This window comes from Oncorhynchus clarkii, unplaced genomic scaffold, assembly GCF_045791955.1.
Source record: "Oncorhynchus clarkii lewisi isolate Uvic-CL-2024 unplaced genomic scaffold, UVic_Ocla_1.0 unplaced_contig_8632_pilon_pilon, whole genome shotgun sequence".
In the NCBI taxonomy this organism is placed as follows: Eukaryota; Metazoa; Chordata; class Actinopteri; order Salmoniformes; family Salmonidae; genus Oncorhynchus; species Oncorhynchus clarkii.
Genome location: NW_027257936.1, coordinates 367,855 through 383,016, shown reverse-complemented (window position 1 = coordinate 383,016; position 15,162 = coordinate 367,855). Strand labels below are relative to the sequence as shown.

Below are 15,162 nucleotides of genomic sequence, written 5' to 3'. Positions count from 1 at the left end.
AAAGTAGTGCGCTACTTTCTATTGGGGCCATGGTTAAAAGTAGTGCGCTACTTTCTATTGGGGGCCCTGGTTAAAAGTAGTGCGCTACTTTCTATTGGGGCCCTGGTTAAAAGTAGTGCGCTACTTTCTATTGGGGCCCTGGTTAAAAGTAGTGCGCTACTTTCTATTGGGGCCCTGGTTAAAAGTAGTGCGCTACTTTCTATTGGGGCCCTGGTTAAAAGTAGTGCGCTACTTTCTATTGGGGCCCTGGTTAAAAGTAATGCGCTACTTTCTATTGGGGCCCTGGTTAAAAGTAGTGTGCTACTTTCTATTGGGGCCCTGGTTAAAAGTAATGCGCTACTTTCTATTGGGGCCCTGGTTAAAAGTAGTGCTCTACTTTCTATTGGGGCCCTGGTCAAAAGTAGTGCGCTACTTTCTATTGGGGCCCTGGTTAAAAGTAGTGCACTACTTTCTATTGGGGCCCTGGTTAAAAGTAGTGCACTACTTTCTATTGGGGCCCTGGTTAAAAGTAGTGCACTACTTTCTATTGGGGCCCTGGTTAAAAGTAGTGCGCTATAGAGGGGAACAGAGTGCCCTGTGGGATGCGGCCTGACACTGCTGCTGTGAGGGTCTTGCCTGTGAGCAGCTAGTGAAGACCTATCATTTTTCGTTTCTTTTTACTGATGTTTTTCAACACTTTTGGCACCGAGAAAGAATAAATATTTCCCATTTGTTTAATAAGCTGTTATTTCTTTCCTTATGTCATATATCATATATTAATTATCTTTTTCTCTGAGGAACTGTTGTGTTTTTTTTATATCGTGTCATTTGCAAATGGGTGTTTTTTTTGTGTGCATGCCCCTCCCTATATCTATCCTTACTCTACGTTGGCTTTGGTTAACTGGTTAACTGGTTAACCCGGTTAACTGGTTAACCCTGGTGTGTCTCCTACCATTTTCTACTGAAGCTTTTAACTGTCTCTCTGAGCGTTGAGGCTGTCCAACTGGCTGCTTTCTGAATGGGACGGAGGTAAGCCCTGCAACCCAGGGGAACGGAGGCCGTGCTGCACACACTTAAACACAAACAGTTACCGTGGAGTGAATTAGTTTTTTTCCCTTTAAACAACAAAGCATGATTGCATGTTTTTCTGAAAGTTTCTTATTGTCTCCTGATTGGGTTTTATAGGTTGATGTTTAAAGACCCGGGAGTTAGTCTGGAGGTCTTCATTGACAGAGTTAGTCTGGAGGTCTTCATTGACAGAGTTAGTCTGGAGGTCTTCATTGACAGAGTTAGTCTGGAGGTCTTCATTGACAGAGTTAGTCTGGAGGTCTTCATTGACAGAGTTAGTCTGGAGGTCTTCATTGACAGAGTTAGTCTGGAGGTCTTCATTGACAGAGTTAGTCTGGAGGTCTTCATTGACAGAGTTAGTCCGGACGTCTTCATTGACAGAGTTAGTCCGGACGTCTTCATTGACAGAGTTAGTCTGGACGTCTTCATTGACAGAGTTAGTCTGGACGTCTTCATTGACAGAGTTAGTCTGGACGTCTTCATTGACAGAGTTAGTCTGGACGTCTTCATTGACAGAGTTAGTCTGGACGTCTTCATTGACAGAGTTAGTCCGGACGTCTTCATTGACAGAGTTAGTCTGGACGTCTTCATTGACAGAGTTAGTCCGGACGTCTTCATTGACAGAGTTAGTCTGGACGTCTTCATTGACAGAGTTAGTCTGGACGTCTTCATTGACAGAGTTAGTCTGCACGTCTTCATTGACAGAGTTAGTCCGGACGTCTTCATTGTCAGAGTTAGTCCGGACGTCTTCATTGACAGAGTTAATGCCGACAACTTCGACAACACGTAGGACGAGACAACACCGTCGGTGTCCGTGCCTCGTCAGAAATAATATGGTTTCCACACCCACGAAGTGTCCGTTTTGAGCATGTTAGTCCAAAAGGAGACGTCATCTGGGTTCAGGAAACCAGCCACTTAAGTCACATGTTTCACAGGATCGCCCATTGAAACCAATGCATGACTAAGGGAACATTGTACTTAGGGCCCCTAAATTAATGACATGTTTTGATTCAGTTTCTTCTGTCTACAGCTCACTGTGTTCTGTGTGTCTCTCTCTCTCTGTCTCTCTCTCTCTCTCTCTCTCTGTCTCTCTCTCTCTCTCTCTCTCTGTCTCTCTCTCTCTGTCTCTCTCTGTCTCTCTCTGTCTCTCTCTGTCTCTCTCTGTCTCAGGGCATCGAACGTCTGAAGGGGGAGCAGGCCAGGTGGGAGAAGACTTCCTGCTGGGAGGCGATGAAGTCAGCGTTTGGAGGGCCCTTCTCCCCATCCTGGCTCAGTCCCTTCTCTGACCTCCGCTGTAAGAGGGATCCCAATGACCACGTGGCGCTGCCGCAGGGGGAGATCATCGAGGACGACGTCATAGAGATACCGCTGGTCTAGTGTCATGAGACTCCCGTAGAACTAGAATGAATAGAATGGGCGTGGAACCTCGCACCCTGGCAGGTTTTGACTGGTGAACTCCTGGGTACACTAGCTATGGAAGCCTGGTGTTATGATCCATTATGGTGTCGTTGACTTAATAATTAGGAGGGTGATTTACATTTGTCCTATTTCAGACATGTACCAGTGTGTATTATACACGTGTGAATTGTACATTTTTGTAAAATTTTTCTAGCATATCTCAACTCTCTCTGAGACACCCTCGGGGGGGGGGGGGGAAGAGAGATCTGGACTAGGCTTTTATAGAGATGCCAGTTCTATTCATTCTATTTCTATACAGACTCCACTGGTCGAGTGCGGTGTCCTTCCCACAGTGCTACTGCTGCTTGGACCAAAGCCTTAAAGGGACCCTACACCAAATGTCCTTTTAAAGAATGAGCCACAAAATGTCCAGGTCAATACCCCTGGTGACGTGAACGAGGTACAAGTCCCAACGAAGACGAGCGTTGGATTGTACCCAAACGGGCTCTTTCAGTACTCCAGAGCATCTCCTGCATACACAGCTCTACATGGTTCAGTACGGGAAGACCTCTAGAAAATGACCTGTGGACTATGCAGAATCTAGACTGTCCGTTGCCTTTAATCTTACTTCACTGAGTGCCTTTATAAACTGTCAAGTTGAGAATTGACAGTTATTGGCCTTGTTCTACTGGCCTTGTTCTGCATGATATGCAAATGAGGTGGTAACAGTTACTGGCCTTGTTCTGCATGATATGCAAATGAGGTGGTAACAGTTACTGGCCTTGTTCTGCATGGTATGCAAATGAGGTGGTAACAGTTACTGGCCTTGTTCTGCATGGTATGCAAATGAGGTGGTAACAATTACTGGCCTTGTTCTGCATGGTATGCAAATGAGGTGGTAACAGTTACTGGCCTTGTTCTGCATGGTATTCAAATGAGGTGGTAACAGTTACTGGCCTTGTTCTGCATGGTATGCAAATGAGGTGGTAACAGTTACTGGCCTTGTTCTGCATGGTATGCAAATGAGGTGGTAACAGTTACTGGCCTTGTTCTGCATGGTATGCAAATGAGGTGGTAGCAGTTACTGGCCTTGTTCTGCATGGTATTCAAATGAGGTGGTAGCAGTTACTAGCCTTGTTCTGCATGGTATGCAAATGAGGTGGTAACAGTTTTTAATTTGTTTCTATCTGTATTATCATGTCAGAGAATTACATGACCTTTTACAAGTGTTAATTAAAGGGCCTTATCTAAACGTGATTATTAATGTTCAATAACATACAATGCATTCATTAATTATCAATGTCTTTATCTGGAAAATGTAGAGAGAACACTTTTATTGAATGAGGGTTAGTTGGGGGGGGTGTAAGGTGATGGGGGGGGTGTAAGGTGATGGGGGGGGGGGGGGTGTAAGGTGATGGGGGGGGGTGTAAGGTGATGGGGGGGGTTAGGTGATAGTAGTGGGGTGGGGGGTTAGGTGATAGTAGTGGGGGGGAGGGTTAGGTGATAGTAGTGGGGGGGAGGGTTAGGTGATAGTAGTGGGGTGGGGGGTTAGGGGATAGTAGTGGGGGGGTTTGGTGATAGTAGTGGGGGTGGGTAAGGTGGTGGTGGTGGGGGGGGTTAGGTGATAGTAGTGGGGGGGGATTAGGTGATAGTAGTGGTGGGGGGGGTGTTTAGGTGATAGTAGTAGTGGGGGGGGGGTAAGGTGATAGTAGTAGTGGGGGGGGGGTTAGGTGATAATAGTGGGGGGTTAGGTGATAGTAGTGGGGGGGGGGGGGGGGTAAGGTGGTGGGTGGGGGGGGGGGGGGTTAGGTGATAGTAGTGGGGTGGGGGGTTAGGTGATGGGGGGGGGGGTTAGGTATAGTAGTGGGGGTGGGTAAGGTGGTGGTGGGGGGGGGGGGGGGTTAGGTGAATGGTTGTACTGTACTTTATCCTTTTGTACAGATGGCAATACTATGATGGGTACTTCTCCAGTCAAACCAATGCTCCATATCATGGGACCACTGTTGTTTACTTTAACCTTTGAATTAAAGGGAATTTGTCAATGATCTCTTCCTTTATCCATGTATTGATTGGTTCTGATGTTAGTTTGACTACAGAATAAAGAACATGTCAGAGATTAAGTGACAAGATATTTCATGTACAGGTTTATTTACAAAACTCTTAATTTCAATAAATTGATACCCATTTAGTCTTACAGGTCATTACAATATTGTCAATAAAATATACATATCAACGGTACTATTTAAGAAATTATTTGTTTGCATAATAATGTGTGATCATGTTTGTGTATGGAGTGCAGACCTTGGTCATATCATACCCAGAGACGGTAAGACAGAGGAGAAACAGACCTTGGTCATATCATACCCAGAGACGGTAAGACAGAGGAGAAACAGACCTTGGTCATATCATACCCAGAGACGGTAAGACAGAGGAGAAACAGACCTTGGTCATATCATACCCAGAGACGGTAAGACAGAGGAGAAACAGACCGTGGTCATATCATACCCAGAGACGGTAAGACAGAGGAGAAACAGACCTTGGTCATATCATACCCAGAGACGGTAAGACAGAGGAGAAACAGACCTTGGTCATATCATACCCAGAGACGGTAAGACAGAGGAGAAACAGACCTTGGTCATATCATACCCAGAGACGGTAAGACAGAGGAGAAACAGACCTTGGTCATATCATACCCAGAGACGGTAAGACAGAGGAGAAACAGACCTTGGTCATATCATACCCAGAGACGGTAAGACAGAGGAGAAACAGACCTTGGTCATATCATACCCAGAGACGGTAAGACAGAGGAGAAACAGACCTTGGTCATATCATACCCAGAGACGGTAAGACAGAGGAGAAACAGACCTTGGTCATATCATACCCAGAGACGGTAAGACAGAGGAGAAACAGACCTTGGTCATATCATACCCAGAGACGGTAAGACAGAGGAGAAACAGACCTTGGTCATATCATACCCAGAGACGGTAAGACAGAGGAGAAACATGTCAGGTGTAACATGTTAGAATCCATGTACAGTCAGATGTAACATGTTAGAATCCATGTACAGTCAGGTGTAACATGTTAGAATCCATGTACAGTCAGGTGTAACATGTTAGAATCCATGTACAGTCAGATGTAACATGTTAGAATCCATGTACAGTCAGGTGTAACATGTTAGAATCCATGTAGTCAGATGTAACATGTTAGAATCCATGTACAGTCAGATGTAACATGTTAGAATCCATGTACAGTCAGATGTAACATGTTAGAATCCATGTACAGTCAGGTGTAACATGTTAGAATCCATGTACAGTCAGGTGTAACATGTTAGAAACCATGTACAGTCAGATGTAACATGTTAGAATCCATGTACAGTCAGATGTAACATGTTAGAATCCATGTAGTCAGATGTAACATGTTAGAATCCATGTACAGTCAGATGTAACATGTTAGAATCCAGGTAGTCAGATGTAACATGTTAGAATCCATGTACAGTCAGATGTAACATGTACAGTCAGATGTAACATGTTAGAATCCATGTACAGTCAGGTGTAACATGTTAGAATCCATGTACAGTCAGATGTAACATGTTAGAATCCATGTACAGTCAGATGTAACATGTTAGAATCCATGTAGTCAGGTGTAACATGTTAGAATCCATGTACAGTCAGATGTAACATGTTAGAATCCATGTTAGAATCCATGTACAGTCAGATGTAACATGTTAGAATCCATTTACGGTCAGATGTAACATGTTAGAATCCAGGTAGTCAGATGTAACATGTTAGAATCCATGTACAGTCAGATGTAACATGTTAGAATCCATGTAACATGTTAGAATCCATGTACAGTCAGATGTAACATGTTAGCATCCATGTACAGTCAGGTGTAACATGTTAGAATCCATGTACAGTCAGATGTAACATGTTCGCATCCATGTACAGTCAGGTGTAACATGTTAGAATCCATGTAACATGTTAGAATCCATGTACAGTCAGATGTAACATGTTAGCATCCATGTACAGTCAGGTGTAACATGTTAGAATCCATGTGGTCAGATATATCATGTTAGAATCCATGTACAGTCAGATGTAACCTGTTAGAATCCATGTACAGTCAGATGTAACCTGTTAGAATCCATGTACAGTCAGATGTAACATGTTAGAATCCATGTACAGTCAGATGTAACCTGTTAGAATCCATGTACAGTCAGGTGTAACATGTTAGAATCCATGTACAGTCAGATGTAACCTGTTAGAATCCATGTACAGTCAGATGTAACCTGTTAGAATCCATGTACAGTCAGATGTAACCTGTTAGAATCCATGTACAGTCAGGTGTAACATGTTAGAATCCATGTACAGTCAGGTGTAACCTGTTAGAATCCATGTACAGTCAGGTGTAACATGTTAGAATCCATGTACAGTCAGGTGTAACCTGTTAGAATCCATGTACAGTCAGGTGTAACATGTTAGAATCCATGTACAGTCAGATGTAACCTGTTAGAATCCATGTACAGTCAGATGTAACATGTTAGAATCCATGTACAGTCAGGTGTAACCTGTTAGAATCCATGTACAGTCAGGTGTAACATGTTAGAATCCATGTACAGTCAGATGTAACCTGTTAGAATCCATGTACAGTCAGGTGTAACATGTTAGAATCCATGTACAGTCAGATCAAAGCCCTTTGTGGTAATGGAACATGGTTCTCGTGAAATCCAGATTATTTGAGCCAGAAAGCGTTTGTGGAACGGCGAGGCGGTCCAGTGGGGTGATTTGATACAGTGGTATTGTTATTACACTTCTTATTCCACATGTGGACAGTCCTTCACTCTTCCTTCTTGGCCTCTGCTGGTTGAGAAGTTGATCCGTGCAGCACCAGTAAACCTGACAGCGTTAGAGAGATGCCCACCCACCACAGTGCTGCGTGGGTCTCGCCAAAGATCAGCTTCCCAAGGAATGCCTAAAGACAGTACAGACTATGTAAGTGGGATTGGCAACATAAATAGCCTATAATACCTGTGTCCATACAGTGATTCACAGATGTCATTGCTCCAATAATGTTGTTCCACTATGGTCTTATGGTCAATGTTCTATAGTGCCAAAGGCCTACTGTACTGTGTTCATATAAATTGGATAGCTGAGATCTGGGGTCGTATTCATAGTGTCTCAGGAGGAGTGCTGAGATCTGGGGTCGTGTTCCTAAAGCATCTCAGGAGGAGTGCTGAGATCTGGGGTCGTGTTCCTAAAGCATCTCAGGAGGAGTGCTGAGATCTGGGGTCGTGTTCCTAAAGCATCTCAGGAGGAGGAGTGCCGATCTAGGATCAGGTCCTCCCGATTTAACCATTATGATCTAAAAGGTGAAATTGATCCTATGGTCCACACTCCTACTCAGACATTTTATGAAAACATGCCGTGATGGATATCAACCAGTTGCTCTACTCACAGAGGATACAAAGTTGGATGCGGTGGTGGTGACCGTGGCCCGGGCCGAGGAGGAGGAGTGTCTCAGAGCCTTGGAGAAGAAGGTCCACATCACAGCATTACTGGTGAACAGCAGTCCTCCACACAGCAACCGCAGAGGGATGTGGAGCTGAAACAACACCACATCACAGCATTACTGGTGAACAGCAGTCCTCCACACAGCAACCGCAGAGGGATGTGGAGCTGAAACAACACCACATCACAGCATTACAGGTGAACAGCAGCTCCAGAGGGATGTGGAGCTGGAATACAATAGGACTTGTTAGTGGTCTCTGGTAGAATGGTATCTCTCTCTCACACACACATTCTTTCTCTCAGTCTCCCTCTGACACACACACACACACACTTCGAAAATGATACATTCATATAGATACACTCTCACCCATTCGCAGGGTGATGTTTCCTCCGGAATAATCCTGTAGTCTCCATCCTGAGACCAGATTTTCAGCCCTGTTTCACACATCCCTTTGAGGTAATCTGAGCCCAGAGATAGCTTGGCTGACGAGGAGGCGACGGCTCCAAGAAAGCCCGCTAATAATGCATAAAACGCACCTGAAATCATGTTTATTTAGCATCTAAACTAGACTGTCCTGTCACATATTTGACTACTTCCTTGTCTAAAATGCTTCACTCGATTCAACCAATCAGACTCACCTCTGGGATCATATGACCTTCAGCGGCGCAGGGTGATGACGATTCAATGTTACGCTAAACACGACGGGCTAAACACAACCTGAAATTATCTTCGTTTCCTTAATTTGTTCTAACTCTCAAAATGGCTAAGACGAATACGGGTCCGAAAGCGAACGTATCGTGGGTGAAACCAGCAGAACCGTCATTTTTAAAGAAATTCAAGAACGATGTTGGCTTTAAGGAAGGACCCACCATTGATACCAAGGTATTTCGCTAATGTGCTAGGTTAGCTAGCCTAACGTTAGGTGGGATGTAGAGCTACAGTATATTTGTGACTGAATGGCAAGTCCGCTGGAGAGCTACTCTATATGTAGGTTTTAGTTAGAGTCGGTAGCACTTTGATTCAGCTAGTCAAGTAACGTTATTAGCTAGCTCTTCAGGAGAGTTGACCACCCTCCAAATTATTGGTTAATTATTATTGTTTTCTCTCACATAATTCAATTCCTTGACCACTATAGATATTTCATTGACACGAAGGGCAAAATTATTATTATTATTTTATTTTTTTGCAGGTAAGTGTACCTTTTTAATATGGAAAGGGCTGCTGGTATGATGTCAATATGGTGATATTCAACCTGGTCACTGTTCCCGCAGCGTTTAGAGATGCCAGCCTTGGAGGATGACAGTGGCAGTGATCGTGAAGATGAACTGCCTCAAGTTGTCATTCTCAAAAAGGGAGATTTGAGCGCTGAAGAAGTGTTACAGATAAAAGAGGTAAAGGATGGTACAGAAAAAGGTAAGAACAATTAATTGTATAAATAATATATAATAGCCTAAACTATCAAATAAACTTGGTGTTAATTGGCGTGTGTGTCTCTACTGTGTGTACTGTGTGTCTGTCTGTACTGGGTGTCTGTCTGTACTGGGTCTACTGTGTGTATACAGGGTCTGTACTGTGTGTCTGTCTGTACTGTGTATACAGGGTCTGTAGTGTGTGTCTGTCTGTACTGTGGGTCTGCTGTGTGTATACAGGGTCTGTAGTGTGTGTGTACTTCATCTGCCTCTTCACCTTGCTGCCTACAGAAGACAAGCCTCCTGCGGACGGAAAGATCCTGTTCAAGAAGCCCACGAAGCGCTCCTCCGACAAGTTCCAGGGCATCACCGCCAGCTCTAACAACAACAAGAAGAAGAAGAAGAAGAGTGAAGGAAAGAGTGAAGGAGGAGATGAAGAGAAAAGGGAGGAGAAGTCTGAAAAGAAGGTGAAGAACAAGAGTCTTCTCTCTTTCGGAGAGGATGAGGATGAGGACTAGAAGTTAATTCACCGCAGGGATTTCAGACTAGAGCAATCAACCGCTCATCAGACTAGAGCAATCAACCGCTCATGGATGATGGAACTGATCTGATGATGGAACTGTTGTTGGTTTTTACTATGGGCAAAAAGACCCAACATAGAATAGCTCCACAACGTAGTTTGTCCCACTAGACTAAGATCCTTAGACATTACGGGTCATCCCCTCTTTTTGGAGGTGGAATCTGGACATGTATGTGAAACAAACCCCTTCAATCTCATTCACGATCAAAGATCTTTTAGATTACATAAGATGCATGCTGTTATTCTTTGTCGACTATAAGACATGTCTCTGCTGTTGGAAATGTTGTATAGTGACTCACCGTGGGCCTATTATCCATCCATTACAACTGTAGTCATCTGTCCTTCAGTGGATCCTCTGCACTTTTTCATATAGCCAACACACAGTCTGGATCGAAGATTTTATCAAGGTGACAACAGCTACTAAAGGGGGAAGCAATGAGCTGGTGGCTTTTTGTTTAAAAAATATATATAGTCTGGAGCGTTGTGATGTGATACTTTTCTACAGTCAATAATTCATTGGATGTACAAATATGTTTTAGCTTCGACAACGGAGCATCACAAGATGTGTTTAGTTAAAACACTGCGTTGTTTTGATGTCGAGGTGTTGGATTTTTCTGTGATTTGTATTGTGCGTTTTTTTGTTATGATGGTGTTTAGTTGAATAAGTTTGAAATGTAACTATTAAACTACATGAAGGCCTTACGATAGCATAATACATCATGTGTAGTATGTTCTGTAGAAAGCAGGTCTGTAAAGTAGGTCATTTTGCAAAAATGTCTCTCATTAGCAAATACCTTTCCGGTTTTCACAATATGCAGAGAAAGGTCAGTGAAAAACAGAGAGATGTACATTTTTATTCCCATAGAAAATAGTGTTACTTTTACATTTTAAACATGTGGCCCTTCAAATCCCAGAGGACTGATTTAGTTACCAGGATGATAAATCACAGAGGACTGATTTAGTTACCAGGATGTTAAATCCCAGAGGACTGATTTAGTTACCAGGATGATAAATCCCAGAGGACTGATTTAGTTACCAGGATGTTAAATCCCAGAGGACTGATTTAGTTACCAGGATGTTAAATCCCAGAGGACTGATTTAGTTACCAGGATGATAAATCACAGAGGACTGATTTAGTTACCAGGATGTTACATCACAGAGGACTGATTTAGTTACCAGGTTGATAAATCACAGAGGACTGATTTTAATTACCTTGGTAGTTAAACTGATAAGAAGGATGACTTGGAGGTTACAATCACAAGCCAAACAATAAAATGCAAAATTAAATATCAAGAAACCTTCGTACGCCACACCCCATAACCTTTGGCTGTAATGCGTTGGTCTGTCTCATCATCTACTGAATGCTGATCATTCATAAGTAGACTGACTACAGTCTGTATGTAAATCCACTTCTAATGTAGTGGAACATGCATTCAAATCCAAATAGGCCTGGTAACCGGGCAACCTGGTAACCGGGCAACCTGGTTTATTGGTTGCTCTTGCCAACTCCGTTGCTGTCATTGCCATGACAATGATTTGGTATGACGCCATAAACAGACTGGCACTCGAGACTAAATCCCCGGCAGGTAGAACTCGTGAAGGCATCTTGATCATAAATCGACCCACAAAACCTGACGTTAGTAAACCACATTAGATGATATAGGGAAACAAATGAAACCCTTTTTTAATAATGGTATAAAAAAAAATATTTTAAAAAACACATTGAAATGCCTACATACCCGCCTGAATGCAGTAGGGTACGGGTACTATACATACACTATTGTTTTAGACTCTTGCCATTCACAAATGGTATCTGTCAATCACTACACTCTTAGAATTAGTGGTGACTCGAGGAACCCTGGAGTTCCTCAAGAACCTATGCATATCCCAAAGTTGGAATAGTTTCCGCATGTAATCAACCATGTTAATATTATTATATTAGAATATGTAATATGTATAAATATTCAAGGAACAGTTTAAATTGCAGTGTACAAACTTAACATGAACAAGAAATGACATTTACGCTAAACGGGTGACCAAAAATAACTATCTGAAAGCCACGCTTCCAATAAGCCACGCCTTCAATCTGATAGGCTGCCACCTTTACAATATATAATTAAAAAGGGTATAAAAAAAAAAGAACTCCTCTACCATCACAGAAAGGATCCGGTTTGAAACTTTACCCAGGAGTTCCTCGACGACCCTTTTCAGAGGGGGTTTCCTCGATGACCCTTTTCAGAGGGGGTTTCCTCGACGACCCTTTTCAGAGGGGGTTTCCTCGATGACCCTTTTCAGAGGGGGTTTCCTCGACGACCCTTTTCAGAGGGGGTTTCCTCGACGACCCTTTTCAGAGGGGGTTTCCTCGACGGCACTTTTCAGAGGGGGTTTCCTCGACGACCCTTTTCAGAGGGGGTTTCCTCGATGACCCTTTTCAGAGGGGGTTTCCTCGACGACCCTTTTCAGAGGGGGTTTCCTCGACGACCCTTTTCAGAGGGGGTTTCCTCGACGGCACTTTTCAGAGGGGGTTTCCTCGACGACCCTTTTCAGAGGGGGTTTCCTCGACGACCCTTTTCAGAGGGGGTTTCCTCGACGACCCTTTTCAGAGGGGGTTTCCTCGACGACCCTTTTCAGAGGGGGTTCCTCGACGACCCTTTTCAGAGGGGGTTTCCTCGACGACCCTTTTCAGAGGGGGTTTCCTCGACGACCCTTTTCAGAGGGGGTTTCTCAACGACCCTTTTCAGAGGGGGTTTCTCAACGACCCTTTTCAGAGGGGGTTTCCTCGACAACCCTTTTCAGAGGGGGTTTCTCAACGACCCTTTTCAGAGGGGGTTTCCTCGACGACCCTTTTCAGAGGGGGTTTCTCAACGACCCTTTTCAGAGGGGGTTTCCTCGACGACCCTTTTCAGAGGGGGTTTCCTCGACGACCCTTTTCAGAGGGGGTTTCCTCGATGACCCTTTTCAGAGGGGGTTTCTCGACGACCCTATTTCAGAGGGGGTTTCTCAACGACCCTTTTCAAATGTAAACGTTCCACCGGTGTGGCAAACCAAAAGAGGTTCTTCCAGACACCGTTTCTTTTAAGAGTGGATAATGACCTTTCATTCAGGCCCCACTATTCTAGCAAAACAAAACATGGTGGGGGCTGTCTGTTGTGCATGTTATTTTGGCATTAATACATGTCGCATATCAGTTTGCAAACAATGTAAAAAAATAAATAAAAACGAACAAACTATTGAGTTAATAAAGCCGCATACAAACTTGGTTTCTTTTTTTTTGCTTTCTTGAGTAAGGCAGGTCCAAAGTGCAGGTGTTTCAGCCTAGCTCAGTGCTTTATGTGGTGGTGGGGCCGCCACTCATTGAGTAAGGCAGGTCCAAAGTGCAGGTGTTTCAGCCTAGCTCAGTGCTTTATGTGGTGGTGGGGCCGCCACTCATTGAGTAAGGCAGGTCCAAAGTGCAGGTGTTTCAGCCTAGCTCAGTGCTTTATGTGGTGGTGGGGCCGCCACTCATTGAGTAAGGCAGGTCCAAAGTGCAGGTGTTTCAGCCTAGCTCAGTGCTTTATGTGGTGGTGGGGCCGCCACTCATTGAGTAAGGCAGGTCCAAAGTGCAGGTGTTTCAGCCTAGCTCAGTGCTTTATGTGGTGGTGGGGCCGCCACTCATTGAGTAAGGCAGGTCCAAAGTGCAGGTGTTTCAGCCTAGCTCAGTGCTTTATGTGGTGGTGGGGCCGCCACTCATTGAGTAAGGCAGGTCCAAAGTGCAGGTGTTTCAGCCTAGCTCAGTGCTTTATGTGGTGGTGGGGCCGCCACTCATGGGGACACTACGTCACCGCCAAATCTAAGGGTGGAGCTTGACAATTCAATCCCCTTGGGTGCTGCCATAGAGTTACATTAGAAGTGTCCATCCAAGAAGGACTACAAGGTCATTGGCTTACAGAAAGAATTACGTCAAATCACGTTATATCTAAAGCAACTTTGATTGGACTGATCATGTCAACATCATACTTTCACAATCTTAGCTAGCAACCTAGCAGTCATCATCATGAATCAAGTCGACAATCTACTGGCAAATCCTTTTTAATCCTTGTCATATGAAGATAAATAATTAAGAGAAATTATAGATAAAACGTATCGGTGCTCATCGGCCATTGGACATAAACATCACACAACAAGTTGGAAATTGTAAATTCAACAATGAGTGGTTTAGAAGGAATCAGTGACTAACTGCAAGCATTGCAAAGCAATCACTAGCCTGCTATTAAGTGCAGTGGCTGTGTGGTCCCAAGTCTGGGTTTAAGGGTCTCTTTTCCAGGCTTAAAAGGATAAACATTCCACATTGACCACGCTGTCAATCCAGCATGACATCTGCCTTTTTCCAAAACAACTGGAAACTCAGAACTGGGGAAACTGTATTTCAGTGAGTTCAAGACAACTGGGAACTCGGGGGGACGGGGACGGGGACGGGGACGGGGGGGCAAGCTCCGACTGGGAAATAAAATAATGGTCATCCAACTCGGAACTCAGGCCTCTTTCTAGAGCTCCGTCCTGAAGATCACTGACGTAATCATGATTCAAACTTGTTTTTTCTCTCTCCCAGAGTTCCCAGTTGTCTTGAAAACCCCATAAATCCAGAGAATACCAGTAAGCTGTTAGTAGCCCATGTCCTCAATCTTAATTTGGCCTATTTTCAGAGCTTTCATTGTCTGCTTATATGCCACCTTTATTTATCCTACGGTTCTGACTTCAGGTACAGGGAGAATACTGTAAGAACTTATGAATTCTGTCGCTGTACATTTCAAAAGTATTGACTACGTCTGTCCTAGCTCACTTATTAATGTCTTCATCGAAATGACGGATGGCCTCTTATCCGCTTGTCGTCCCCTTATGCCATAGTTTGTACATCTCACTTGTCAGTAGAAACCACATTAGTTTAAGCAAGTCAGCCATATCAGCAGTAAATTAGTCTGAATGAACTGTTTTGCTGCCAGACAAGGCTCTGCTGATAGCCAGGTGTAGCAATGGTAAGATGTGGGGACTGCTGTTGGGACTCTGCTGTTGGGACTCCGCTGATAGCCAGGTGTAGCAGTGGTAAGATGTGGGGACTGCTGTTGGGACTCAACTATGAGGGCTCCGCTGATAGCCAGGTGTAGCAGTGGTAAGATGTGGGGACTGCTGTTGGGACTCTGCTGTTGGGACTCCACTGATAGCCAGGTGTAGCAGTGGTAAGATGTGGGG

At 44.2% G+C, this 15,162-nt stretch overlaps 2 protein-coding genes across 3 annotated transcripts; one reads left to right on the top strand and one right to left on the bottom strand.

Moving 5' to 3' along the window:
* Positions 1 to 5,510: 5,510 nt before the first annotated feature.
* Positions 5,511 to 8,553, bottom strand: LOC139393732 (transmembrane protein 42-like). Of its 2 annotated transcripts, XR_011629798.1 has the most exons (4): positions 8,314 to 8,553; positions 7,894 to 8,040; positions 7,100 to 7,410; positions 5,511 to 6,572 (listed from the first exon to the last, which is right to left on the bottom strand). XR_011629798.1 is itself a non-coding variant. In XM_071142083.1 (3 exons), exons 1-3 carry the CDS (start codon positions 8,491 to 8,493, stop codon positions 7,276 to 7,278), a joined length of 462 nt encoding a protein of 153 aa, XP_070998184.1. In that variant the 5' UTR covers positions 8,494 to 8,553; the 3' UTR covers positions 7,040 to 7,275. The 2 variants fall into 2 exon arrangements, 1 of the variants encoding a protein (XP_070998184.1); XM_071142083.1 differs by lacking the exon at positions 5,511 to 6,572 and having other exon boundaries at positions 7,040 to 7,410.
* A 153-nt stretch (positions 8,554 to 8,706) lies between these two features.
* Positions 8,707 to 9,957, top strand: LOC139393729 (uncharacterized protein KIAA1143 homolog). Its single transcript, XM_071142081.1, has 3 exons — positions 8,707 to 8,829; positions 9,219 to 9,360; positions 9,648 to 9,957. The coding sequence occupies exons 1-3, from the start codon at positions 8,707 to 8,709 to the stop codon at positions 9,872 to 9,874; spliced, it is 492 nt and encodes a 163-aa protein (XP_070998182.1). The 3' UTR covers positions 9,875 to 9,957.
* Positions 9,958 to 15,162: the final 5,205 nt, after the last annotated feature.